Below are 26,507 nucleotides of genomic sequence, written 5' to 3'. Positions count from 1 at the left end.
AGACATTACGCTATCACTGCATGGCTCCATTTTAACATGGCCACCAGGAGGAGATAGAACAATGCAGTTAAATTATGAGATTACTTGCCATTAAACTGATGTGGGACAGGAGAAACGTTGTACAATATTTTTTACTTCTGCTTTCCACCTTCCACAGACACATAGAAGTACAATAAATGTGTATTCAGATTAAACCTTACCTCTGTTCCTTTAGAGGCAAATAGTGCTTCTGTTCTGAGCTGAGAAAGAATAACAAATTGCACATTTAAAAGCCCCTTCTTTCCAGGAGCCTAAGTAATACAAACTAGCTAAGATGATAATGTGCTGATTGAAGACTCAGAACGCTTAAGCCTAGTTCAAGAACTATGGCACAATATTTAATTTCTCTGTATCTATGCAAGATGCATATACTAGCTAAGGTAATTTGTATACATCAACAAAAAAAACCTTTGATTACTTAAGCAATAAAAATAAAAAAAAGACAGGGTTTGTATCCATGCCCTCAAAAATAGTTTTCAATCTTGCTTTTTTATTAAAAAAAGAAAAAAAGGAATAATAAAACTTATCAGGGATAACCATAGGTCATCAGTGCATCTCTGTACGTTTTCTGCCATCTTGTGGTGACACGAACAACAGTAATTCAGTAATCAAGAGAGCTGAGCAGAGATTGATTCAAAAACAAACACACAAAATGAAAAGTAATTCCCCAGGTGTCTAAATGTGGGGAGACAGAAGTTAAGGTTTTATATGAAAGATGAACACTAAAAGCCAAAAAAAAAGAAAAAAGGGTGTGGGGGGGAAGTCAGAAATGTGTCCTGATTCCAGCTGTATTTTCTAAAGAATCTACACGTCTTGTATGCCAGAATGACAGAAAGTACTTTTCTTCATGCTATTTCAAGTGAAGGTTTGCTCTAGTATTTACAGTTCTGTTTTTAAAGAATGAAATACAGCAGTGAGAGTATTGATTTCAAAAATAAATACCACCAGAAGAAAAGCCAGAAAGAAAAGTCCTCCAAGGGATGGAATAGTACAGAATGATAGTTACTTCCCATTTGTTTATCTCTGCTCATGCTGTAATGTGTCTTTTCTTTTGCTTGCAAGAGCTTGAAGAAAGCTTACAGATTAAATGGTTTATTTGTGGACTTACTGAAATTCGTGTAAACGTTCCTATTGAATTGAAAAGGGGTGGAAATTTGTCTATTAATATTTTAATAAAAGTACTCAATATAAACTATACAGATGGCAATATTTGAAGGAACAGACTCTAAGACAGGGAACAAACTGCTGTGCTCCCTTCGAAGATGTTGGAGGGAACTTAGATTTAGCAGTTGTGCACATTGACTCCTGTTGTTTCATTGCTAATTTATTCAGAGGTTTATGCAGCCTGTTCTGTTTTTGTTGCTTCAGCTCAGTGGCATCATCAAATTCCACAACAAATAAAGCTTCGACCTGGGAGTAGCCGGTATGCAAACCTTACTGGCCAAGGACTCGACATGTATTCTGGCTTCCCAGCTACTGAAAGCCCTGTGTTGTTTTCATCCCCAACTCAAAAGATAGTGGAAAGCGATGAACTTTGAAACGGACAGATGAACAATGGTTCCAGTTACACTTGCAGAAATACTAGAACTGAAAAAAATAAAGAGGTACAAGTCAAGATGCTCAAGGTTTACAAGCAACCTCTTTGTAATTAAGTGTACTGCTGCTGCAGATTTTGCAAGTAACATATACAAAACTTCTGCATAGTATTTTTCTGCAGGATAATTGTGGTATGGAGTGTTGTGCAATAAATTCAGTACTGTGTAGTTTGCTAAGAATTACATAGTAAACATAGTTTTCAGCACTTAAAAGCCAATACCACTTCTACTGCTAGAATTAAAGCTACCCTCCTGTAGCAAGCTACATTAAGGATTGATGATGTTTTGCTGGAATACTGCCCAGTGAAAACACTGATATTACAATAACAATAATCCTGAATGAGGGTAAACAACATGACTTTGAATGTAATTCTAAAACTAAAAAAAAAAAAAAAGCCAGATAATCACAAAGCACAAGTACAAGGAAAAAGATGTAACTCATTTTTATATATGATTAAGCCAGATAATCTTATAATTGCTGAACTCAAGTCTAGATAAGTATAGAATTCCATGTAGGTACAGCTGTATACCTTATATATTTATATTTGTGTGCGTGTGTATACTCCATGAACTGTGTACTCATGGCATAATGATCATAAAGTAAGGTATAGGACATGTGCCCATGGCTCTAACATAGGACACTAATCTTCCTGTAGTCTGAAGCATGTTCTGTAGAACTCATAGCTGAAACTATTTTCCAGATGTGCTTTGTATTTTATTTTTTTTTTCCTTACACTGGTAGCAATTCTCTGCTTTTGAACATAAACTCATACCAAGCTTGTAACTTCAGAGTTTTCAAATATCAGTCTCTTTCTTCCCATTTTTAATGTGACTGAAAGAAAAGTATCTACCATATACCTCATTTTTTCCTCTAACTGAAAAGGAATTATGATCTGCTGGAAATCAGCAATTTCATCAATATTTAGGAAACAATGACAAGTATGGCGTCTACTATTAAGACAGAAAATTTCATTAATAGACAAAAATCTATGGACTTAAATTCTACTATAAATAATAGGAGAATATAAGAATCTAATTAAGATGCAACAGAAGGTGTTAAGAACACTTAATTGATTTAAATACATTTAGCATCTGCACAGTTGTACAGCATCTAGAATCTGTGACTATCTAAGATTATTTCTTGCCTCTTTAAGTTACTGTTATCCCTCTTCTTTGGACAAGTAAAATTAAAAGATGAAAAATGAAAAGAAAAATTAACAGATACTATCGGGTTAGATCCTATTTGGACTTCTTGCAAAGTTAAAAGTGTAACTTAACTTACAAATGCAAAGAAAACAATGAGGAATTATCTTAAGAGCAGAAGGATACTGGATATGGACAGAGACTTGAGAAAGAGAAAGCCTTTCATTCCTGATTTCCTACAAAAGCAACTTAATGATATCACTGACTCTTGGTTCCCTAAAGATTCATGGGAAGTGAATATACTGTACTATTCCATTTCCTATGTGAGTACCATAACGCACATCACAAAACCACCATAATATAAACTCACCATTATAACTTCCCTGCTTTTGTTAGAAATCTCAGGTATGATTCACCCCAGACTGAGCAGATCAGGAAGCTACAACATATTCTTATCCTGATAGACAATACCAGAAACAGTTACTTCAGTGAGAAAGCAGAAATGTCAGTTGTTGCTGATGTTGTATCTCCTTTCCAGCAAGTAAGATACAACTAATTGGTATGAAAAGCAGTATGTTAACTCAAGTGGATTTCAGTTACGAGATGCTCAGTGTAAGACAAACTGTGGCCCTCTGGAATAGAGAAATCCTTATTCCTCTAATCTTCACTTGTTTTCAGGATGGCTCAGTAAGTCAAAGTTGGTTTAAAAAAACCCAGTAAAATAATAATTAAAAAATTCCCATGTTTATAAATACTCTTGAGAAAATAATCCAAAGAAAGTTATTGGATTTTATTTAATTCAGTGCTGTTGGGAAGGATGAGAGGAAATTAAGACATGAAAGATCTAATTCCAGTCTTTTCATTACTTCATGTCAGAACTGAAAACTGGATTTTGACCCAAAGTATTCAAAATTGGCTATCATTCCTCAGACTTTGTTAGTCAAGCTCTTTTCCTCTTTAGAATACAACAGTGGGCCCCTTACCTAGCTTTAAGGGGTTGGATGACTTCCTGAGGTTCCTTCCAACCTGAGTCATCCTATAATGTCCTACATTATTTTACTTTCCTCTGCCTGTCTGAATGTCCTATATGGATAAAGTTTCCTATTGACTGAGTAGAAACTAAGAAATCAAGCAGGCACAAGCTTCTCCTTTGGGCTGTGATATATCCCACTACGCAATTCTAGCAAGAAGGGTAAGCATGCTATCTGATATTTTTTACATAGTTTAAAATAACAGTACCTATTATTTGCAAATACTTGGTTACCAGTTCTAGAATCATACCTCTGAATATTACTGACATTAGTAGTGATTCTCACATTGCAGACATCATGTCCAAAAAGTTGGCACAAACCAAAAGACAGAGAGCACAGATAAAATCTCTCTTGACTTACATAATTATAATTTGAGCAGACAAGCTGAAGGATAAGTGCTACATTTTTTTTAAACGTACTTTTTGTTCTTGTTGTTGAGGCAGACAAAAGCTACTGCTTTTCCCAGAAATCTGTATAAGAAGGATTAATTCTAAGTCATTAAATAAGAGGACCCTGCAGATTCACGGGAAACTAGGCTACAGAGTGCATCACCAAAATCTGTCACCTGAACTATAAATATTCCCTCTTTGACAGTATTTATTCGCAGAAGGATCGAATCGAATTTTTATCCATCACACTTCCCTACATAATGTGTAAGTCAGAGAAATTACTTTCAGTGCATCTGACATAAACAAAATCAGAATCTGATCCCAAGTAAATAGTCTGTAGTCATTAACTTTTGCTTTTTAATTGCTACAGAACATTTGTCCTTTGCATATTCTGAGCCTAGAGAATGAGTGTGTAAACAGAGCTTAGTGAATGGATGTAAATGCTGTTAATTAGCAGTACTAATGTGCTCATCATTAAGAAGATGCAAAAATGATGCTTATATTGTTGACTGATGGAAAAGCCAACGGGAAAAATTGCTTGTGTAAGCAGTAGAGACAACACTGAGTTGTCACAAAACTTGATGTTGTTAGAGTTCATGTGCCATGAGGGTATCATACTGTGTCAAGAGGCACTACACGCTATGCAGTTGTGCTCTCTTCCTGAACAGCTTGACTTGTCATTGTTTTTGTTCAATTGAATAGCTGATTTGATTTCACACTAACATGATATTTCATTCTCTTATTTAGGGCAGGCTCCTGCAACAATAAAAATCAATGTTAGAGCATTTACTGGAATCAGTGTTAGCTATTATCTTCCAAAAGTCCATTAAATCACAACAATGTGAAACATAACATTGTATCAATGAGATACAGAAATATTCATTTTTGTAAATTCTCAGTAGCAGATCATTTTTCTGATTCAGATGCTTGTAGGTTTACTTACTTTCTTATTCCCTTCCAGTCCTGTTTTTGTATGTGACTAGATGCACAATACATTTCAAAGAATGGCAGAAATAACTTCTTTTCTGTAATTCTAAAAAGCAGAAGGATTATCTTTGCTTTAACATTTTTGGCCCACCTTGGCGCAGACACAGTCCTCAGCAGCTTCATATAACAGTCTGCATTAATACCAATAGACTTCTCGCCTTAAAACAGCTAGACTGAGATAATTTGTTTGCATGCAGACAATGGAACATACCTACTGAATGATTCCTGTACAGTAGTGTGAAGAGGAGAGCACACAATCTAAATTATAAAAATCAAGCCTGCAGCCTCTTCCATAATGTCTAAGCAGTTGCCAATTGCAACTGTTTACAGTAACAGATATTGCAAAGAAACAAATCTGAAATCAGAGTTATTAAAAGAACTGTGCTCTTACTGCTACAAGGTTAAAAAACATTCATTTCAAGACAATGTCTTCATACAAAATAATTTGTAAGACCTAATTAATTTTTTAATTGTTAAATATTGAATGAGTGATTCACTGTTAGTTGCCTTACTATTTCTAATACAAATATGTTTACTTTGAGCCTCAAAATTCTATTTTATATTTTTTTCTTGATTAAAGTTGATAATTTTTATTTTTTGATCCAAAGTCATTCTCTATGGAAAAATAGTGCTAACATCAGTTTTAAAGTACATTAAGTGCATACAAAAGGAAGAAACAAATGCCCAAATGTTCAGGAATGTATCTCTTTTCATTTCACCTTAAATAAATGCTTCAGAGTTGCATACAAGAGTGTGTCCTTGATGTGTTCAAGCAATTGCAAGTGTGGAGCAAAACCAGAGGTTTCTACAGAACTCAGCTGTGACAGGTAATGAAATTAATGCATTTAGGCTTACATTATTTGGAAGAAAAATCATAAAGTACTGTCAAGTCAGGGATATGGTAGATATGATGCTAGCACATAGCTGTGACATATAGTTGTTCTTTTTTCTAAACAGTTTGCTCTTGTTTTAAGTTACACTTTCTTCATCCAATAAATTCTCAATCAAATTTTAAAAGAGCAAGTTTTCTCAGTGGAACCAGAGCAGAAGCTAAGGAGTCTTTAGGACAATCTGAATGTTCAAAACATCTGTAGGGTTGTCAGATTATCAGCATCTTGTACAATTCATCCCCAACACCCGTATTTGGGCATATCCTTCTATTTTACAGACTGGCAGAGATGAACTCCATTGTGTCTCATAAATTCTTGTACCATGTTGCTTCATGTTCAGCCAGCACCCACACAACACCCACAGAAATGCCCAGTTATTGGATCTAGGACCAAAGCTCCTCTGTGTGCAAGTAGGGCACTGGAGAGTGTTACAGAAGACTTATTATTTCAGCCTTTAGCTCTGTATCCAGTTCTTCAATAAGTGAAAATTGAATGAAGCTGCAGAAGCAAAACTAATACTACAAAGAAGATGGATTTTATAGTCTTGATACAGAAGACAACAGGAAAAAAAAAAAAAAAAAAAAAAAAAAAAGGTTCATTCTATTACATTTGCTGATCTTGATTTTACTGTCCCATTTAACCATGTTTCTCCATTCCTGCACGGACTGATTCTTGTGTACATCTGTAACTGCTAGATCAGAGGCAATGTTCATAAGAACATTTTAGCCCTGTTACAGCCCCATGAACTAAAGCAGCTCCCACATGTAATATCACTTCTTCTGAGCAGTAAAAGCTGCTTTTAATAATGCCTTCATACTTCAACTCCATTATAGTTATGAAGAACTAACATCGTACAAATAATCCTTGGGCCATACACGCTACAGATTTGAGTGGAGGTCTCCATTTATTTCAGTGTGAAATTATGTTCAGAAACAGACCATTCACTAAGATTATACCGTCTTCTAACAATAAGTGACTACTTTTTTTTCTTTTCTAAATAAAGAAATGGAGAATACCAAAGACATTTTGAAATTTTGAAAAACTGACTGTGGATTTCAGACTGCAGGAAGCCATTCTAACACGGACTTCTCTTTTTATTATTTGGAGTTACATATGCAGACATCTTAAGCAAATTCTGTGTAAGTTCCGATTTACTTTGCATGTTAATTTCTGTACAAATGAAAACTGAACAACAAATTGGAAAAAACCTATAGTATACAAAATACTAAAATGTATTATTTAGAAAATATTTGAATATTATACATATGGGTTTTGCTTTGGGTTTTTTTAAAAAAACTATGTTTTCTTGACACTTAATTAAATCTAAAAACATTAAGCTTTCTTTTTTAAATGAAATCAAATGTCTTTAATATCTATGTAGAGGAAGCATTGGACTGTTTCTTCAATGAATAAATGTGGTTTTGTTCTCAGTGCATTTGCTTTATTTCCTGGGTATTTTAAAGAGATGCAACAACTTAGCAAAAAGAAACTTTTAAAAATTCTTAATGAGTTTATAAAGTCTAGATAAAACCATTCCTAAATTAAAACTGAGAATTGCATCTATATTGCCAGCCAAAATCTGTATTGCCAATATATGCAATGATACTCATCATCTTAAGGCAGAAGCTTATTTTGGAGCATTAAGAATACGGCAGGAAATCATGTTCTTTGTAATTTCTGCCTAGCGAATCAGATCACAACAGTAACTTTCACTACAGAAGCTCTACTTAACAGGGTAAAGAAAACACAGCTAAAAATTAAAAAAAAAAAAAAGCAAAACAAGAAACAAACAAACAAAGCCTAATGATATCCATGCTTCCCCATGCAAAACAGTTGCAATGTCACTGACCTTACAAGGCTATAACTAGAGCTAGCAACATCTTTATTTTTCATAATGCATGTACTGCAGCACCAATTAAGTATTTCAGTCAAGAACTGAGCTTTGTTCTTTATGTACTGAATGGTCTGTGCTTAAAAATGGTGCAATAGAAAAGAGAAACCAAGAAAGCTGGAATTAATTGAAGTGATAAGACACAGCCACTGGTAGCCGCAATAGCTAGGCAGGAAGAAATCACTGCCTTTTTGTTGCTAACATACTTTTATGGAACACACTACCCTAGTTCCATTTCCAGACCAAGAAAAGTCACTGCATTTGAAAACACCTCTCCAGTTCAAATTGAAAAATAACTCTGGCCACCTTGAAAGAAAAAAAAAAAAAAAAAAAAAAAAAAAAAAAAGTGAAAAGATTCAAAGAATCATAAGAATAAGACCACCTGTGCTAGTTCAAAGAGTAAAGAGCAGGATGCAGTTTGAACCTTCTAGAAGAATAGAGGTTAATTTCCCACAGATAGTTCATTTGAACTGCACACTGAATTTCAATAGTGAAAACATGCGTTTAGCAAGCAACAAGTATGTAATGAAGAAATAATTTCTGATCCTGTGTGTGTTCATAATGTAACACTAGAACTATTATGTACTAATATTACAAAAAGAAATATCTCAGGCTTGCACTTCTCCCTGGGACAGAAATCTGTAAGCAGAAAAAATTCTACACGTAAGAACACATCAAGCTCTGCACATCTGAAGTCATTTGGAGGCAGACTGGAAGCAATAATTTATTGGGGGGAAGTGGGGCCATGTCTTAAGGACTAGTACAGAGGAAGGGTCACAGTTGTTATCTGACAAGCATCAAACAGTCAGTGGAAAATAAACACTCTGGAGCAATGATGAAATCAATGTTAAATGGTCAAGTGATGGTTTCACAGAGTCGCTGAAATATTAGTGAAGAAAAGCAATCAAGAGAAGCCAATGACTTGCTGGATGGTTATTGAGTTTGAGACATCTAAACCACAGCTTGCTCTTCACATTGCAGTCAAAAAGAACTTTTCATGTTTAAAACTCCCCCCCATCTCCTCCAGAAGAGCTCTGACAGATAATACATAGACAGCTATGAAGAACTTACTCTACTGCCATCAGTGCTGTAATAAATTAGAAATCCCAACTTCCAACTCAACACTGCACTCTCCCAAGAGAAAAAAAATTACTGAATTACCACACCATTCTGTAAAAGCCTGTTTCAGTCACTAATTAAATAGTTACTAATTATTATTTGTTAAAAAAGAATTAAACACTTCTCACTAGCAAAATCAGATTTGAGAAAATGAGGATTGTATTATTCAATGGCACAGGCTGATCTATAAAGCATTCAAAAAGCTATCCTTTGCACTGAAGTGCTTTTTAAGGCTTCACTTTCAATTGTTAGTTCAGGTAACACAACCACAGATTTGGTTTGCTCCTCTTTATGTGAGCTTACCATCGTTTAAACATTCACATCACAGAAACATTCACTGTTCTTGTGACTATTTCTGTCATCACATTATCTACTATTAGTACTATTATTACTATTAGTAGTGTATTACAATGCTGAATGGGAAAAACAAAACGGATGAAACATGGTGGTTATATACTTCTATGTATGCTACATACAAACTGCAACATCACATCCCAAAAATAAAATTATATGCCAGCAGTGCAGAAACACATTGGTACAGTTCTTGTACACTGCCCTGGTGTTTTACTTCCATATAAATTTGTACACTCCCCACATAGGGTTTAGAAGTCTATTTCTCACTAAGCCAAGATCTCTGTGTCACAGAATTCTACAGACTATTTGCTTTATGTTCCTGGTTCAGGATGGAAAAATCCATTGCTGTGCAAGCAGTGCAGTTAACACAATTTCTGCCGAAATTTTACGCTAATAAATTAGTCTAGGATGGCACATCATTCATAACATTTATTTGAGGACTGCATTGATTATACATGAATACAACAAAAAACTTCTTTAACGTGAGGGTAACAGAGCACTGGAACAGGCTGCCCAAAGAGGCTGCGAAGTCTCCTCCTCTGGAAATATTCAAAACCTGCCTGGATTGCCAACTTATGCAACCTACTGAAGGGAACCTGCTTCAGCAAGGGATAGAGCTTGGTAATCTCCAGAGGTCCCTTCAAGCCTCTACAATTCTGTGATGCAGAGAAATTGGTCACTTAACAATAACAAATTTTCCAGCAGTATTAACTCAAGTGCATAACAAACAACTACTTCTATTCTCTCTGTATAAACTTCAGTCAAGAATCAGCAAATAACATGACTTCGTATTCCCAGAAGGCTGAAACTACATAAAGAGCAAATGTAATTCAAAAGAAAAAGCCCACATTTTAATAATTACCCTAATCACTACTGAACTTAGAAAAGCCAAAATATACATTAAAAAACATTCCTGAATACCAATGATTAAGGGAGAGATCTGCTCAGAATATATTTGTTTTCTATATTTGTTTAAGCCAGACCTGAAAGTCTGTCCCAGCAACTTTTACTCCAAATTCAATCCAACTTGTGGCTTTGGAAGTGTACTATTCCACAAGACACTGATCAAAGGCAAAACGTCAACGAAGGTTCAGGGAGATGACAGATACTAAGGTCAGGTCTCTCTCTCTACATATATAACAGCTCCTGGAGCAGAGTCCCAAAACAGCGCTTAGTTCCTATTGCTGGTTGTATTTTTTTTATTTTTATTTCCATTGAAAGCTACTTAGTTGTTGCAAATAGCTCTTCTCAAAACTTCCACTTTTATTTTAGGATTCTTTCAAATGACAAGATATGGCAGCAGGGAACCTGCCAGCCTTCCCTGCTGGAAATCCACCACCAATTGTTTTGGGACAGCAGCTCCTTTTCTCCTTCTCCCAGATGGCTAACATTAGCAAAGGGCTCGTTTCTGGAAACTCCCAACAGTAGAACCAGCAGAAGCATCCTTCATCTTCACAGTCTGCCACCATCATAACAGACATCTGCAGTCAGGCCTTTGTGGATACATCTGCTGTTCTGCTCCTACTCATTTTTATTTATTTATTTTCTCCACCTTCCCAGTCTCCTTTTCCTAACTCTTCTGCCTTTTCTATCCAAATCCCTCTATCTTCCACAAGCACAAGCAGAAAATAAATAAGACAATTAAGGACATCAGCAGGGCTGAAATAAAGTATACATTTCAACAGAACTTATTTTTAAAAGCTGTTTTTTGTAGGGTACACTAAATACACATCCTCCTGTAACTGAGTGACAAACATCATTGGCCAGTTTTTCCTGCACACTAAGCTGTCATGGCTGAGGAAGAAGTGGAATACTAAGGGAAACAAAGTAATTTCTAGAGTTGGAAATTTAAGGTAGTATATGAGCACATATCATAGAAAACACTTTATTTATGATTTACAAAATCTGTCTCTAGGTAATGTAAAATTAAGAAATAAGATGCAAACTACAAAATCCAGATGTTTAGATTGCTTTCACATGAGCATCTCATTCACAGTACATAACCACATGTGCTTTTACAGCCACTAAAAATAAAAACATTTTCATGACTTGAAGCTAGCTCTTTTTCGAGCATACAAGAGACACCCTAAGTTGGATTAAAGCAAACCTACACAATTTTGGAATCCATATATCAAACTTACAAAGTTTAAGACAGTTAGTTCTCCAAGGACTAGAACTCCAGTATAAAACTTGTTCCATGGGAGTCATTCAAGGGAAAACAAAACAAAGAACTACTTTAAAGCTGACATAAAAATAAAAATGTAGAATGAAACTCATTTGTAGTCTTACTCCATTCAGTTATAGCAAGGGTCAATTTGGCCCCTGACTGGTAGGAAATACTATCATGGATCATAATTAAATAAAAAGACTTATTTAATTAAAGGAGCCAAATTAACTAGCAAGCAATAGTCTGTAAGATTTCAAACAACTTTCTATCAACAGTAAAGAAATTCATACTTCTTAAATGCGTATTGGTTTAAGTTCTCAAAGCAAATTTAGTTTGTCAAATTAGTGTAAGACACAAACACAAATAAGCTATTGTAATGCCAATATTACCTTATTCAAGCAGATTAACTCTTGCTAATTATTAAATTACACATCTGGCCTGCTGCATATTTTTAGCTTGTAATAAATTCTAATTAGCTATTTGAAAGTGTTCAGGGTGATAGCTGAATATTCGCTGTGCATAAGGATCACTGTCTGTTGCCACTTTTTGTCCCGTATAATGGTGGTAGCTCTCTGGATGAAAGTGTTCACAGTGAAGGTTAATCCATTCCCTTTCAGTACTGTATCTCTCTGCTTCAGCAAGTATTCGTGTTAGAGCCATGATGTAACTCAAAGCCATCTGAAGGGTTTCATATTTGGAGAGCTTCTTATCCTGACCCCACTGTGGGACCACCTTCCTCAAACGGTCAAAGGCTGTGTTCAGCCCTTGCATCCGTCTTCTCTCCCTGGCATTGGCAGCCAATCTTCTCTTGGCAGCACTCTCCATTCTTTCTGCGCTGCACTTCACAACGCAGCCTGCTCCACTTCTGCACTGGATGTCCGATTCTACTCCTGAATCCAAATGACTGGATTTACAGGTTTTCATATTTATTGCAGCTGCAGCTTCACACACATACAGAAATAAAATTACACTTTAAAACAGAAGCGTCTAAATAGTTGTAGAGAAAGTACTCCTATAAGTAGCCTGTGTACCTCTTGAATCTTTTTCCAGATATTGTCGATGAGATATTTATCTTAGTATAAAAAATAAAAAAATACAAAACTCTTCTGGCTCTTCTGGAAGTGTCTGAAAATTGCTTATTGTTTAATGAAAGAATAAAGAGTTCTCAATGCCTTATGCTTTCATTCTTCTCATTTCTGTAAACTCAATGACATAGATAAAAAAAACAACAAAATCTCCATCCTCAAAGCACGAGTTAGTGAAGAAAAAGGTCCTTTTAAGCCAGAAAGGATATTAATGGGTTAAAAAGACATCCACTCCAATGGCCGTTTCACTTGGAAGGAGTTCTGATGCAGTTTAGGAGGATGTTTTGATAAGAAGAACTGTTGCAATCTGAAGATGTAACTTCTAACAGAAATCTCTCCCTTCTTGACTGCCGCCGGTAAGCAATGATCGTGTCTTACAGACTCGAAGAGGCTTTATAGAAATTGCTGAAGCTAAACAGGTGGTAGCAGGTGGGCGGGCGGCACTCTGCTTCCATCCCAGTACCTTCCCAGCCTGGGAACCACAGGGGGAAGAAAAAAAAAAAAAAAAAAAAACAACAGTAAAACCCGAACATTACAGCCTTCATCTGTTGAGAAGTCTTCCAAAGCCATTCTGTCCAGCCCTAACAACTTGCCATCTGGAGCCGTGTCTGGCTGGCCCCACAAGACTCTGGGCAGTTAAGCAAAAGATCTTTTCAATTGATAATCTGTTGCAACTCAGGGAAGAAAAAAAACTCTCACTGTGCATTGTAGCATTTGCACTTCAAAATATCTGAAAATTCTGGTAGATAGTATTAGGAGTAAAAAAATTGCTCCAACAAAACAGAGAAGAATTAGCTTGGTGTTGTGTGGCAGAGAATAGTACTGTGCTTTACTGTACAAGACTAAAGCAAACAGACTCAAATTATCGGGAATCTTGTAGGACTCAAATACAGACCAGTGAGAAGAGAACAGTATCTCGAGAAAAACTGAGATCATATATTTGCATGTCAGCAACATTATGAAAATAATTCAGAACAAGTTTAAACAGTTTAAATGTAGCTATGGATTTATCTAATAATTTTTAAAGTATTTGGAGAGGTTGAGATACAGACATACCAGTACAAACAGTCTGAAAACTGTTCTTTTTAACACCCTCTGCGTAACGTATATATGCATATTTATGTGAATGTAAACATAGAATGTGCCCTCTTAGGAATATCCCCAAATAAGTAACGAGAATAAAAGAAAGTGTGAAAAAGATGAGTCTGCTTTCTGGCCGTAAAAGCTTGTTTGTGCTACTAGCTCTAGTGACAGTTAAGTCACCATTCAGGCACACAGAATATAATCTTGGTTTTACAGTACTTGTACTATTAAAACCATTATCCACATACATTACAAGGAAAAAATCATATGAACATGTTATCTTATACACAAAAGGTTAAAAAAAACTGCCACACAATGATTTATTATCTGTATTGATTTCAGACTTAATTAAACTGTTACCAGCATTCATAAATTACTAAGTTTTTTCATTAGAGACTGAATACTGTATATTTATTTAGAACTATGACTCAATCGTTTTCATTATGACTCTAAAACTTGAAGTAGTTGTAAACAGCTGATTAATCTCTAGCAGAAGCAATGACAATGAAATGAGGTTGAATAATCCAAAAACAATAGGATGCAATTGAACACTAATGGACTCGAGCACGACAGATGTTGAACGTAGGCTGTTACGCCCAGTTGGTCTGCTCTTAATATTCTGAATCCTAATGGTCTTGAACAGAGATGATGGTTGGGGTAGGGAGTCTCCATTATTCCATTATCAAAATGTACGATGCATCTTCAATATTTAAAGAAGTACAACTTCATCACATTTCATTATAATATTCAACATTCCTATTTGTGTGCGCTGACCTGTTCTCCCGAATATAAGAAAAAAAAAAGCACTACTGCACATTAATGTGTTCCCTTCTGAATGACAATTTCTGAATACTTGCGAGTGTGAGAGAGATGAAAACAGCACATTTCCAAAAACCGCATAACCATATGTCTTTCACAGAAGGATCAGCAATTAGACCTCGCGAGATACTTCTTTTTCTGAAGACATTTCATGGGCAGCAATAAAAAGAAAAAACAACCCACACCTTTAATCTTTATGCCATTGTCACAGCATATTGTAGCACTGCAACTTAATATGCTCAAATAATTTTAGTTGAATCCTTTGTCACTTAAAATGAATCTCAAGGGACTTTCAATGCGTAAGAAAACAATAAAATTAAAGCATTCAGTAAGTTAATAAATATTGTGCATTATCATGGACATTTACTACTCAGTTCAAATTATTAATCACTCTTACTATGAAAATAGCGCTGCTAACTTAATGTCTTAAGTATGAAAAGCATTTCTAACTTCATGTTCTGCAAGTATGAATTACAAAGATTTCAAATATAAAAATCACAATTCAGAAAAACTTCTACTTTACTCCACTAATGAATAGCAAGACAGCAAATGACAGTACCATCAATTTTCCTCCTTTCTAATTGATTCTCCATGATTACCATTCTCTGAGTAACACAATGATACCATCTCAAGAGAGGAGCTGAGTTTTATCTCTCTTCAAGAACAACTAACTTCACTTTGTGCGAATTACTACAAAATCACAGAATCAGGGCACGAGTCCATCTGGCTGATGAATCTTAGGGCTTACAGGTAAGGTTAAAAATTGTTCCTTGGAAGGTCAAAATGGTTGCTTTTCATGTCTTTTTTTTTTTTTTTTTTTTTTTTAGTTTCTGCTTTAGATAGAGAAAATATATATTATTCAAGCATGCATTGTTTTTGTTTGATGATATGCGTAAGAAAAAATATCTATGCTCATCTAAAAAGGCTATATTTTTCCACAGAAAAATGAGTATCAGTGTCTTATCCACACAATTTAATTATCTGTTTTATTATTTTAATTATTATTATTTTATAGTCCATTAGCCATATGAGAATACACCATCTCAAGCTAGAAAACAAACTGCTTTACTGCTCAGATAATAGGAAGGGTATCAGTGACATTTTCCCAAGTCTCCCTCACCTGGCCTGATTTTCTCACTTTTCTAGTTTGCCCTGAGTACAGCTCATGTAATTCTACTCTCTTCTCCCTTTATTTTTACTTATTGCTCAGAGATACTCTTCGAAATTATTCATCCAACGGTTCTCAGAATATTCATGGTAGCAATTTTCAGAAAACTGATCCCATATTCAGACATGATATACTGCTGTTGCGCTAAAAACAAATCTAGATGCCAGCTCCTATTAGTTTCATCTTTATTGTATATCAATGATTTCCCAAAAGTTTCCCTTCTGCTCTTGTTTTTTGTGTCAGAATATAATTTCAAGCCAGAAGAAACACTGAAATGTTCTGTGCCTATTCACTCACACTTTAATCTTTGAATCTCTTTAGCAGGTACACACTCAGTGCTACTCCATAGCCCCAGCAGCATTATTCCTGACTTACATTTTAATTCTAAAATGGTGGTTTTGATCAAAATATTGTGTTTTACTCAGAGAAGAAATAATTTAAAAAAATAAGACTGATGGTTAAGCATGCTTTTTTCATTCATAAAACAAATTTTATTAACTTTAAGTCACCAATGATATTAGCAAAACAAATAATACTTCTAATCCACTGCAAAATAAATTAGGTTTGTGATTTACAACTAGATACAGAAATACATTAAAAATTTTCTGCTAAATACCCAAGATAATAACTCAGATGATCCTCACAGGAACCTTTAAGAGGAGCATGATATTTCCACATGCATTACTATGGAAAACACAATCTAATTACTCTTCTAGGGTACTAATTTTAAAGGGAAGTGAGAGTAACACTTTGGATTAAAACTATTTCCAGAATACCACCTCTCCTCCAGTCACACTAAAAGTAACAGAAGTAAGCAATATGTCAAAACAAAAACCTTACCTTTTCCTTCTAGCCAGATAACAGTATTTCACCTCTGCTAGGACCCTTCTAAAAGCCACATCAGGACTTCTTACCCCACAGGAGCTTCAAAGGTAGTTTATACTGAGAAAGCCAAAAGACCAGAGTGCACTGGTCTTGCTTCATTAATAGCAAGTGAGTACCTACCATGATGTGACCACTTTTAACGGTGCAGTCTTTCACAGCATTTGTTCTCAAGACAGACTAACAATCCATGGTGAAGGGAATAATGTACTTTCCTACCCTGGCTATTTACAGTTTCCCCTATCACTCCAATAGAAATACTTCCCTACAGGTCTATCAGCAAAGAAAAAAAAAAAAACCAAAACAACTCTCAAGTGAATGCTGGTGTCCTCAAGACAAATTTAGATTCTTATTCTTATTGGGAAGTTTAATAGCAATCTAGAGCAGTAAAATGAGTTTGCAATAATTTTACCTAGAGCTTCCCAGTGCCATACTGCACACTTCTCAGCATGTTCTTACAACAGTTCATTTTATTCTAACTGCTCTCTGAGGTGATCACTTCCCTCAACAGTTCAACAAGAAAATCTCCCAGCCACATTTCAAGGTCATTGGCCATACTACCCCTCCACTATAGCTTCTTGTCAATTTATCTGTTTCTCTTTGCCATTCATCCTTTTCAATGCCACACTTTCTAAGTAGCTTTACTTCAGGTGAGATATGAGACTTAAAAAACCCAGCGTTCCCAGGGATCCTATAGAGCAGCCTTTCAACGTAACTTTGTTTTAAAGCATCCTTCTACAACAGGAGGACTAAAACAGACTACAAATAGTCAAACATCAAAAGAGAGGGCTTGTTTTACCAAGGTATGACAGTAACGTGTTTTGCACCTTTAACTATCAAAAATGTTACTCCCTTATATTAGGTATAGATGATGATTACTATTATATACATACAGATACACACGCATATTTAAAAAAAGACAGCTCAAGAAAAGAAGAAGTTACCACTGAGGATGATGTTGTTACCTTTTGCACTGCTAAAGAAGGACTTAAAAAAAAAAACACCTTTAACAAAATTTCACAGATTCTGTAGACATGGTGGGAACTAAGGCCCAACAATTTATGAACCAGCATATGAGAACTAGGATTTATTTGACCATTTTCAGAAATTTATAAATGTAAATCTAATGAGATCTCTGACACTGATGCAGTACCAGTGTCACAAAACAAAACATCTTAAGCTTGTTACAAAGAATGGGTGAACAAAAATTCAACAGGAAAATCAGCTTACTGAGTTTTTCTACAATCAAAAGATGCGGTCAGACAAATGTAATGCAGTTTAGGACAACTGATCTTAGGACGTCTGATCTTAGCAGAGGATGTGATTTGGTACTATTACATCTTACATGCTAAAACTTCAGGCTTTCACTGAAACAGGTCGTCCTACTCCTTTCCTATTCCTAGGGGCTTACTTTGTCTCAAACACTGGCAGTGTAAACCATCACACAGTCATAAGGCAAGTCAGTTCCCCAGTCTGACCGAAACACTACTCCCTTACACTGTAGTAGCGTTCTCTACATTGACCATTTGCTGAACTGATTTAGGCAGTAAGTCACATGGCCATTTGTTTCAGTGTGCAGGAAGTGGCAGCACCATGTGGCTACAGGAAAGTAGGGATGGAGCAGAAAGTGTAGGCATTACCAGGATATGCCCTACTACAGCTACATGACACTAGGTTTAATGTATATCACAGTCTGAGACATTACGATTGATCATGTGTGTCCTTTTATCCCTCTAATGTAAATCATAGAAGTCAGTAATCACTATCAGGAAAAGCTGCTATTTGTTAGTCAACCTTTTCAAAACAATTCAGCCTCAGGCAGATATCCAGAGACAAAATTTCTGACTGATATAGCAAAATTATAAAGAGTAGAAGAAAGGAATCTTTTAAAAAGCATGCAAGGATGATCAAGTATGTACTACTGGTAATCAGAGGTACGGAATGGATTTTGCAGGAGGAACAACTAAGTTAGAATGGACTCTTCAGGCTGGAAAAGAGCCAGCAAAGCGGGGATTTGAGAGATGCTGGCAAAACATAAGAAACAATGAAATAAGAAACAAAGTGCATCAAATGAGGTTAATTAGAATGAGGTTCGAAGCAAAAACAAGGTAGGTCTTCACACAGTTAGTAGGAGATATGTGAATTTCTCTGCTAAGTATCTGTGGATACTAATAGTTAACATAAATTAGATGATGGACTAAATAAATTAGAGCCAACTCAGTGAACCAGACAGAGCAGAATACAGTCAGGCTGAAGAGCTGAACAGATCTAACAGCTTGTGACTGTGGAAAATAGGAGGTCTTATCATTCCTTCCTCTCTACCCATTCCTCCTTTTTTTCTTTTAAGGCTATACTCCCCTTCTGCACATTCTGATGCTTATATGACTGGACAGTCACATTAATCTCTCAAGACCAGTAGAAATATTTTTTTAAGGGTTGGTTTTCTGCTAGATTAATAAGTTGAATCAGCTGCCCATGCAGTCAGTTAAGTAGGTCTTGGTGGGTTGGTGGGACCACCTGGTAGATAATGGTAGAAGAATAGGAAAGATCTTCCCTTGATGGCTCTAGTAAAGCTACTAAACACACACATCTGAATCTCTTGAACAAATAATGCAAATGACTGCTATATGATCCTGTAATTCCTACGCTATTTTCTATCTGAACAATAAGAGAAACACTGTTATTGCAGAAAACCACTGCTAATTTTTTTAAGGTCTTAGTTGTACTATTTTTTTTCTACTAAAAATAATAATGCCAAGATCATTAACAGGCTAATCCCTAAACCAGATCTTTGATTTGGAATTCAGAACAAAAACTATAAGAAATCCCAAATTTAAAAACTGAACAGGCAACAATGCTGAGAAACAGCTTGGAATTTCATTCTGAAATGAAATTATTTCCCTCGAGGTATCTATATATTTTTTTCTTTTTTCAGTATATTATATTTACGATATTCCTCATAATAGTACCTAAAATGGTAAGTGCTGTAATTTCCAATTCAAATATGTCTGTAAGCAACCAATTTGCTAATAATTGTAACAATGGATTTTACTTGGATTTTGTTGCAAGCACTGAGTTCCAGCCTTCACAAGTCCATGGACAACAATGCTACCTGTATGTAGCAGACAACCTGGTGGCAGGTTCTTAGCAGTTGTCGGGCATTAGAGCTCTCCTAAGCTAGTTATTGAAGATTAATTATTGACATGTGAAAAGACAACTTGTTTTTTTCAGTTTTCTTATATTTTTATTTTCTCTTAACACGTGGGGATTATCTTGCTGGCAAACAAGAAAAAGAAAAGAAAGACAGTGGAGAAAAATAAGGGTAGGAAGATGAGATAGAGGGAAAGATACAGGCAAGAACAGAAAGTGATAATATTAGGTAAAAAAGATGAAAAGCAAGGTAAGGATTCAAGTGGGCTGAGCAACATGAATTTACAGTGGCTGGGATCTAGAATCTATAGCATCAGGGGTTTTCTTATTTTTTCCTTTCTGACCTGTAATCTGAAGAAGAGAATGTAATCCACCTTGGAAACAAAACTGCAGTTATAAATCTGGTACCTAACCAATGAGGAAGAAGACTCTCAAAATTCTTTGTCTTCAAAACATAATTAAAGCTGCAATTACTGTTGTTTGCCCAAAACAAAATAGTGTATAGTTTGTGCCATACAGTCTACTGACTGAAATAAAAATATATGAAGTAACAATAAAAAGGGTGATGACACGTGATAGTGTAAGCTTTTTCTGTTTTTATTATTATTGTTTTTCACTTCAGGAGGAACTACTTTCTTGTGCAAATAGGCATAAAATTTGTACCAATTGCCCTGCTTCTAATCGATTTCTACTTGGCACAGTTTGCCAGATGCTGTTTGGTCTTAGTGTTGCCTTGACCTCCACCGGTGACACTGGCCCCTTTTTGCTTTGTTGCCCAGCATTTTCCCAGCAGGGAGGTCCACCCCTCTAATAGTTCAGTTGCAACTTTTGCTGAAGGCTTATAGGTTACCCATATGTTGTACTGGAGGGGCCAGCATGACAGGAATTAACTCAGAAGTGGCGTCCAGTATTGTCGCAGGAGCTTGCCCAGGGGAGATTATAAATGCCCCAAAACTAATTAAATATTTTGTCTCCTGCTGGTAAACAAAAGCAAATGAGGGCAAAAATATGAAATGCCTGATTTAACATGTATCTATAAGTAGCTTGACAAGAGCAAGCCTGAAGTCAGTGATGCATGATTTAAAAGCCTGTAATGGGTCAAAGCTGTTAAATAAATGAGACTTTTGTCTATTATTCTTCACTTTGTATACTTGCAAAATGTACTTACAGTTGGTTTTCTGAGTATTTCACAACAGTATTTCTGGAGGAACAGCTACACAGTCCAGGCTTTTAGAAATATTCAGAACTTCCAGTTTTGCACTGAAAAGAATTCAAAAAAAATATGACCACTCAAAGACATACATACAAGGGGGAAGTGATTGTGTTTACAGTAATGTTTGCAGACTTAAACTGTCAAATGCTGCTTCATAAAGATGAGATATAATAATTCTTCTTATTTAATAACATGTTTAAGGACATGTATTTTTTTAATTAGTAGCCAAGTGACTTTTTCAATGAATCAGAATTATTTCAAAAATCAGTTAAACTATTTCAATAATGGTTCAAGTATTTTTGATACTTATTATTTAGTAAATTAACAGTCTTAAATAATATATAGGGATATTATTTAAAATACACTACTGCAGACTGAACTTCTTTTACTAATACATAATAATAACAATTATCATCTAAATATTCCATGAATACATTTTAGAATGTTAAGTACTGTCTTTCCAAAAGCGTAGTAGTTAAGATGTTAATTCTAAACAGAATTCCCACATACTAATTTTATACACATGCTTAGCCATGCGTTTATATAATCCAACTACAGTTAATGAGACTAAACAAATAAGCAAAACTAAAAATAACAGTAAGTTTTGGTCATCATCAATTCATAGTGCTGTTAGAGTGAACCAGGCATGGACTGATCTAATGAACAAATAGTATTCACTTTTTCTGGGGTGCTAAACTCTTTCTGCTTTCCATAAGCATATCTTTACTTACTTTAAACAATTTTTTTTAAATGATAAGAAAGTTATCTTTATTTGCTGAAAGATGGCAAGAATCACAAACACGGGTAAAAGAAAAGAAAAGACAGAAAACAAATTGATGTACAAGAATATATGTGTATTTTTTATATATACAAGCATATCTGCTTCATTTTTAGTGGTACTTTACCATTGCATTTTGACTTTATAATTAAACTATTATGTAAATTAAGTAATGCGCATTCAATTAAAAAACAAAAGTTTACACTGTTAACTGTAAGGCTTGATGTTGTAATTAATGCTTTCCAACTTAACAAGGAACTTTTGTAGCTCTATTTTTTGTATCCTGCCATAGGCAGATGAGCACACACGCATTCACACATACAACACATCTGCTCTTTTGTCCGAATGGACAGCAGGACGCCACAGAGGTTTTTCCATCAAAAGGAAATGCAGTCCTGAAAGATTAAGATGTTGTAGTCAGGCTCATGGTAACGTGTGATGTTTCAGCTTTTCAGATCTGCCAAGTGTCACATTTCCAAACTCTAACGAATTAGATGTGACGGATATACTTTAAAAGCCAGTTCTAAGGACAGTTGTGAATAGAGGAGCAATGCGGTAACTGGTCGGACATGAGGCTGGATGGACTTAGAATGCACAAAGGACAATGTTTCCCACTAGGTACAAACTGATACAGAAAAAGGATTGAATATTTAGTATCAAAAAGCTTGTTATTTGTTTACTGTTCTCCTGTGGAGCTAGCTGATTTTTTTTCATTCCTTACTATTCTAGAGATACCAAGAATCTCAAATGACAGCATTATATCAAATTTTATCAGCATTTTCTCTTGAATGATCCAAATTCCAAGTTCAGGAAGTTTCCTCAGCCTTAATTAATATCACAGTGGAAATTTCAAATAGAAAAAAAATTCTACAGTATACGCAGCCACTTCTGCTAAATATGTGTGCTTTGAAATGTACAAATAATTGTGTTCATTCAATTGCATACATCATCACCTACTTGTGGACTTTAATTCCTAACATAAAAAATGCAGTAAGGCAGCCACATTTCTACTGGAGAAGCTGGTCTTCTTCATATGTCATCGAGAATCAAAAAGATATGTATCACTTTGGTTTTCCTTATAGCTCAAGAAATGTTTGAAGATGGTAATAACTACAATTCTGTAATCCAGACTGGCTGACAAACGTGCATTTAATAAAAGTAATGTCAGTTAAAACAATTAGTCTTTCTTTTATAATGCAACACCAGGAAACTGTCCAGGCCAAGTTCTAACACATCAAAATGTCAGGAACACAAGCTTTAGAGCAATGGCTGCTTAATCTAACAGACAAACCAACAAGAAGTTCCAACGTGCTCAGGACAAAGTTGGAAAATTATGAACAGAAAACACAAAATATAACTTATCCAGGAAATGCAAACATTTCCAATACAGTTTATCAACCAATATAATAGATTCTTCATAAGCTTACATTTTCATACTAAATTTGGATGTCTTTCTGCTATACATAAATCACAACATACCAGCTTCAATACCTAGATTTCCCTGTGAAATGTTACCTTTTGTGAAATGCATTGAGGACATCACTTAGATAGTGGTCATCTATCTATGCAGCTATGAAATGCATAAAAGACTCAAAATTACCTAAAAATCCAAGACAGCAATCCAACAAATCTGAAACTATGAAGAATTCAGGCAAAGTGCTCACAGCTCAAGTTCTGCTATCTCTATCTTCTTCTTTAGGGAAAGAACACTCCTTCTTTAAGCCATTAAGTGCAAATAAGTCATTCAGAAAATGTAAAAAACCTGTAAAATTTGAAGTGTTCAGTGAAAAAGAAACAAAGCCAAATTTTGCTGGTATCACTGAAACCCAAAACACACCACTATGCTATTCATTGTCTTCCTCTGAGATTTGCACAAGATAGGAACATAGAAGACTGCACAGGGAACACAAGCATGTGTCCTTTTTGTTTTCCAGGAAGGATTTAATGAATTCTACAAAGATAAATAGATGTAAAGATTACATTGGACTCAATAAATTGTACAAGGCTTCTAGGTAAGTGCGCACTGGGTAACACATGTGAGAAAGTTTGTCTCAGTTAAGAAAAAATCGGCATAATCAGTCTCAGGCTCTAATAAGGGAAGAAAGATACCTGAAAAGAGAGAAAAAGACAGAATCTAGGACCTCTCTTTTTCTTGTCTGGCAGGGTATGAATTCATACTGTACTATTTTAGTGATCAGTGTTTCACCAATTTTTTTTTTTTTTGTCTATTTCATAATCCTGGGGCACAGAGCAAATTAACACATACTCCCAGTTATCAGAGAAGATTTTAACTTTTAAAGTACAACTCCCAGTAATTCTTCCTGGACCTGTCTGATTTCACTATCTTTCGGTCAGTGTTGGTGCTTAGGAGACAACTTATCCTTAAGTTATCTTTAGGAACTTCTCCTAAAAAATCCTTTGTTAAGAACTTCTAAAATTGGAAAGAAGTACCAATTAGTCGGTATTCTGACTGGGAATAATGCAAAGGTGTCTTCTAGTACCCTGGGATATGGTGTGCGCTACTTTGGAAAGAATCAATCAGTCAGAGATTGATGAAGGGGTGCTGAGGTCAGGTTTGCAAACACAGAACCATCTGCAGAGTCTCCTGGGTTGGTACCTGCAGCAGAGTAATTTACAGGAGCAGGTGTTTCCTTTTAATCTCTTTTTTTTTTTTTTTTTTTTCTGCTGAAATTGTAACTTTATTGAGAAAATGCCTGCAGTTGGTTATTAATAGCAGACTTCATCTATTGATGCAATTAACTGCTAAGGTTTCTGAAAGTTGCAGTTAGCGTGCTACTTAGAAGCACAGATAAGAACGGAGACTGTAACATTAAATGCCTGCATCAATCAAATGTGTTTTCAGAAAGTTACTACACACAAATCTATTAAAGCCCAAAAAGCTGTTTTTAAAACAATGATTTTTGTTCAGAAAGGTGACGTAGAAATTATCATAATTGTCATCTATTTCAGTTTATGGCTATAAACTGAATATATAAAATAATAAATACATTTATGAACAAAGGAATCTTTCTGAAACAGAATAAAAATTCAAGAATGCCAAGTGGAATTTCCCACCTGAATTCAGCTTGGCTGATAGGCACTCAAGTAACACACCTTTGGCTTGGATCCAAACTGCGTAAGCAATAGGACAGTAGAGAACACCTGCATTCAAATTCATGTTTCTGGATTTCTTGTACCTCAGAGTTCGATCCAGCTCTGCTCAGCCTATATTCCCCAAACATCCAAATAGTCAGAGCATCATTAACTTCAGCTAGTGACAGACACAGGGAATATGCCTAAGACTTCTAACTATGCTCACATGGTAGTCTATATACAGAGATATATATTCTTTTCTACCTCACAAACTCAATTTTATCCCCTACAAGTTCCTTCTTCTGCTCAGTTACTGAGATGTTTGAAACTGCCTTGTGTTTGCTTAATGTATTTTATCTATACTATATAGTTTTTAACAGGAGAAAAATTATGAATGGGAAAGTGGTTCTTTGGTTTGAGAGTATCACAAAAAAAAAAAAAAAAAAAAAAAAAAAATCACATAACACTTGGAAAGTGCATAAAACTTATCCATATATGGCTGAGAACACTGTAACCAGGTGATGTTCTATCTTGCCAATGAGTAAGGGAAAAACAACAATCAAATTTAATTTCTCTCTACAGAAACCAATGAATTTAGAAACATTCAGAATTCAGTTACAGTACTCTGCTTTAGATGCTAAGTCTAAACATCAAAGGCTACAACTGACCTCCAGTCAATTTTTCTCCTACATTCCTACTACTGAGGATGATGATACTTTATGTCCACATTCATTTGAAGCTTTACAGGTAGAGTTTGCAGCAACTTTTAGGAAATGAAGGAAATAAAGGAAAATGAAGAAGGAATAAGGAAAGAAGGAAATTAAAGACAGGACACTGACTCAGCAATGAAAGAAAATAAAATTCTTTGTTCTGTCCTTTTGTACAAGATTGGTAATGAATTTAAAACAGATCTACCCCTCTGCAAACACAAATTAGTAAAAAGTTCCTGAAGTCAGAATCAAACTGTTTAATTTGGGTATTTCTCAGTTAATAATTGAACTAATTTAATTTTCATTTGATACATCATCGCCCTCAATTTTCTTCTGTTTTCCATTTCTTCTCCTGGGAAGGTTCCCTCTGTTCCTGGCATGTTTCCTCATCACTCTAATGAGTACTGAGACAAAGAAATCTTTCATTTCCCAGAAATAACCATCTCATCTGTTGCTAATTTCCCTTCCTATTCCTTGTGAACACATGGCTCCTGTCTACAGCCTCTTGTTATGCATACAATTGTGAAGTGTTCTATTTCAACTTCAAGCAAAATTTTCCAATTTCAGAAAAAGCTTTTAATATATGCAGTCAATTTTCACCCCGTTAACACAGAAGAAATGCAAAGGATTTTCATTAATTCTTGAAGAAAATCTGTTAAAAGGCTTATTATATGTAAAACTGGTTTTCTTTCTTCCCTTTTATCCATACTTTCATTTCTATAGCAGCAGATTAACAGTTTCTATTGTTTGATTGATTATTTTCTTATTCTGCTCCCTTCCTCTAAGTCATGTACATTTTCCCATCTGCTACATGAGCTGGGCTTCTGAAGCACACAACAATGAAGTAAAGTGAGCAAGTGGGCTGAAATTTTCATGTCTTGGCTCCTGGATCCAGCCAGATCTTTATTCAAAACATGGAGA

General features: G+C 35.2%; 3 protein-coding genes across 6 annotated transcripts in view; 1 reads left to right on the top strand and 2 right to left on the bottom strand.

The window, feature by feature from the left end:
* The window catches only part of MYPN (myopalladin), a 69,886-nt gene extending 63,212 nt beyond the window's left edge, over positions 1-6,674 (top strand). For all 4 annotated transcript variants that reach the window (XM_042818484.1, XM_042818485.1, XM_042818486.1 and 1 more), the window contains one exon: positions 1,408-6,674. In XM_042818484.1, the coding sequence (XP_042674418.1) occupies positions 1,408-1,577 (170 nt within the window). In that variant the 3' untranslated portion in view covers positions 1,578-6,674. The remainder of the gene's footprint in view (positions 1-1,407) is intronic.
* Positions 6,675-9,247: 2,573 nt separating this feature from the next.
* On the bottom strand, positions 9,248-21,024 carry ATOH7 (atonal bHLH transcription factor 7). Its single transcript, XM_042818499.1, has 2 exons — positions 20,961-21,024; positions 9,248-13,162 (listed from the first exon to the last, which is right to left on the bottom strand). Exon 2 carries the CDS (start codon positions 12,527-12,529, stop codon positions 12,074-12,076), a length of 456 nt encoding a protein of 151 aa, XP_042674433.1. The 5' UTR covers positions 12,530-13,162; positions 20,961-21,024; the 3' UTR covers positions 9,248-12,073.
* PBLD (phenazine biosynthesis like protein domain containing) overlaps positions 20,965-26,507 on the bottom strand; it is a 23,725-nt gene continuing 18,182 nt past the window's right edge. Inside the window, exon 9 of the mRNA XM_042818496.1 lies at positions 20,965-21,052. Within this exon, the coding sequence (XP_042674430.1) occupies positions 21,033-21,052 (20 nt within the window). The 3' untranslated portion in view covers positions 20,965-21,032. The remainder of the gene's footprint in view (positions 21,053-26,507) is intronic.

Source organism: Centrocercus urophasianus, unplaced genomic scaffold, assembly GCF_019232065.1.
Source record: "Centrocercus urophasianus isolate 14NV4802_14NV808 unplaced genomic scaffold, USGS_Curo_1.0 seq_17, whole genome shotgun sequence".
NCBI classification, from domain to species: domain Eukaryota; kingdom Metazoa; phylum Chordata; class Aves; order Galliformes; family Phasianidae; genus Centrocercus; species Centrocercus urophasianus.
Note: the sequence above shows the minus strand (reverse complement) of the source record. Positions and strands in the feature narration are given on the sequence as shown.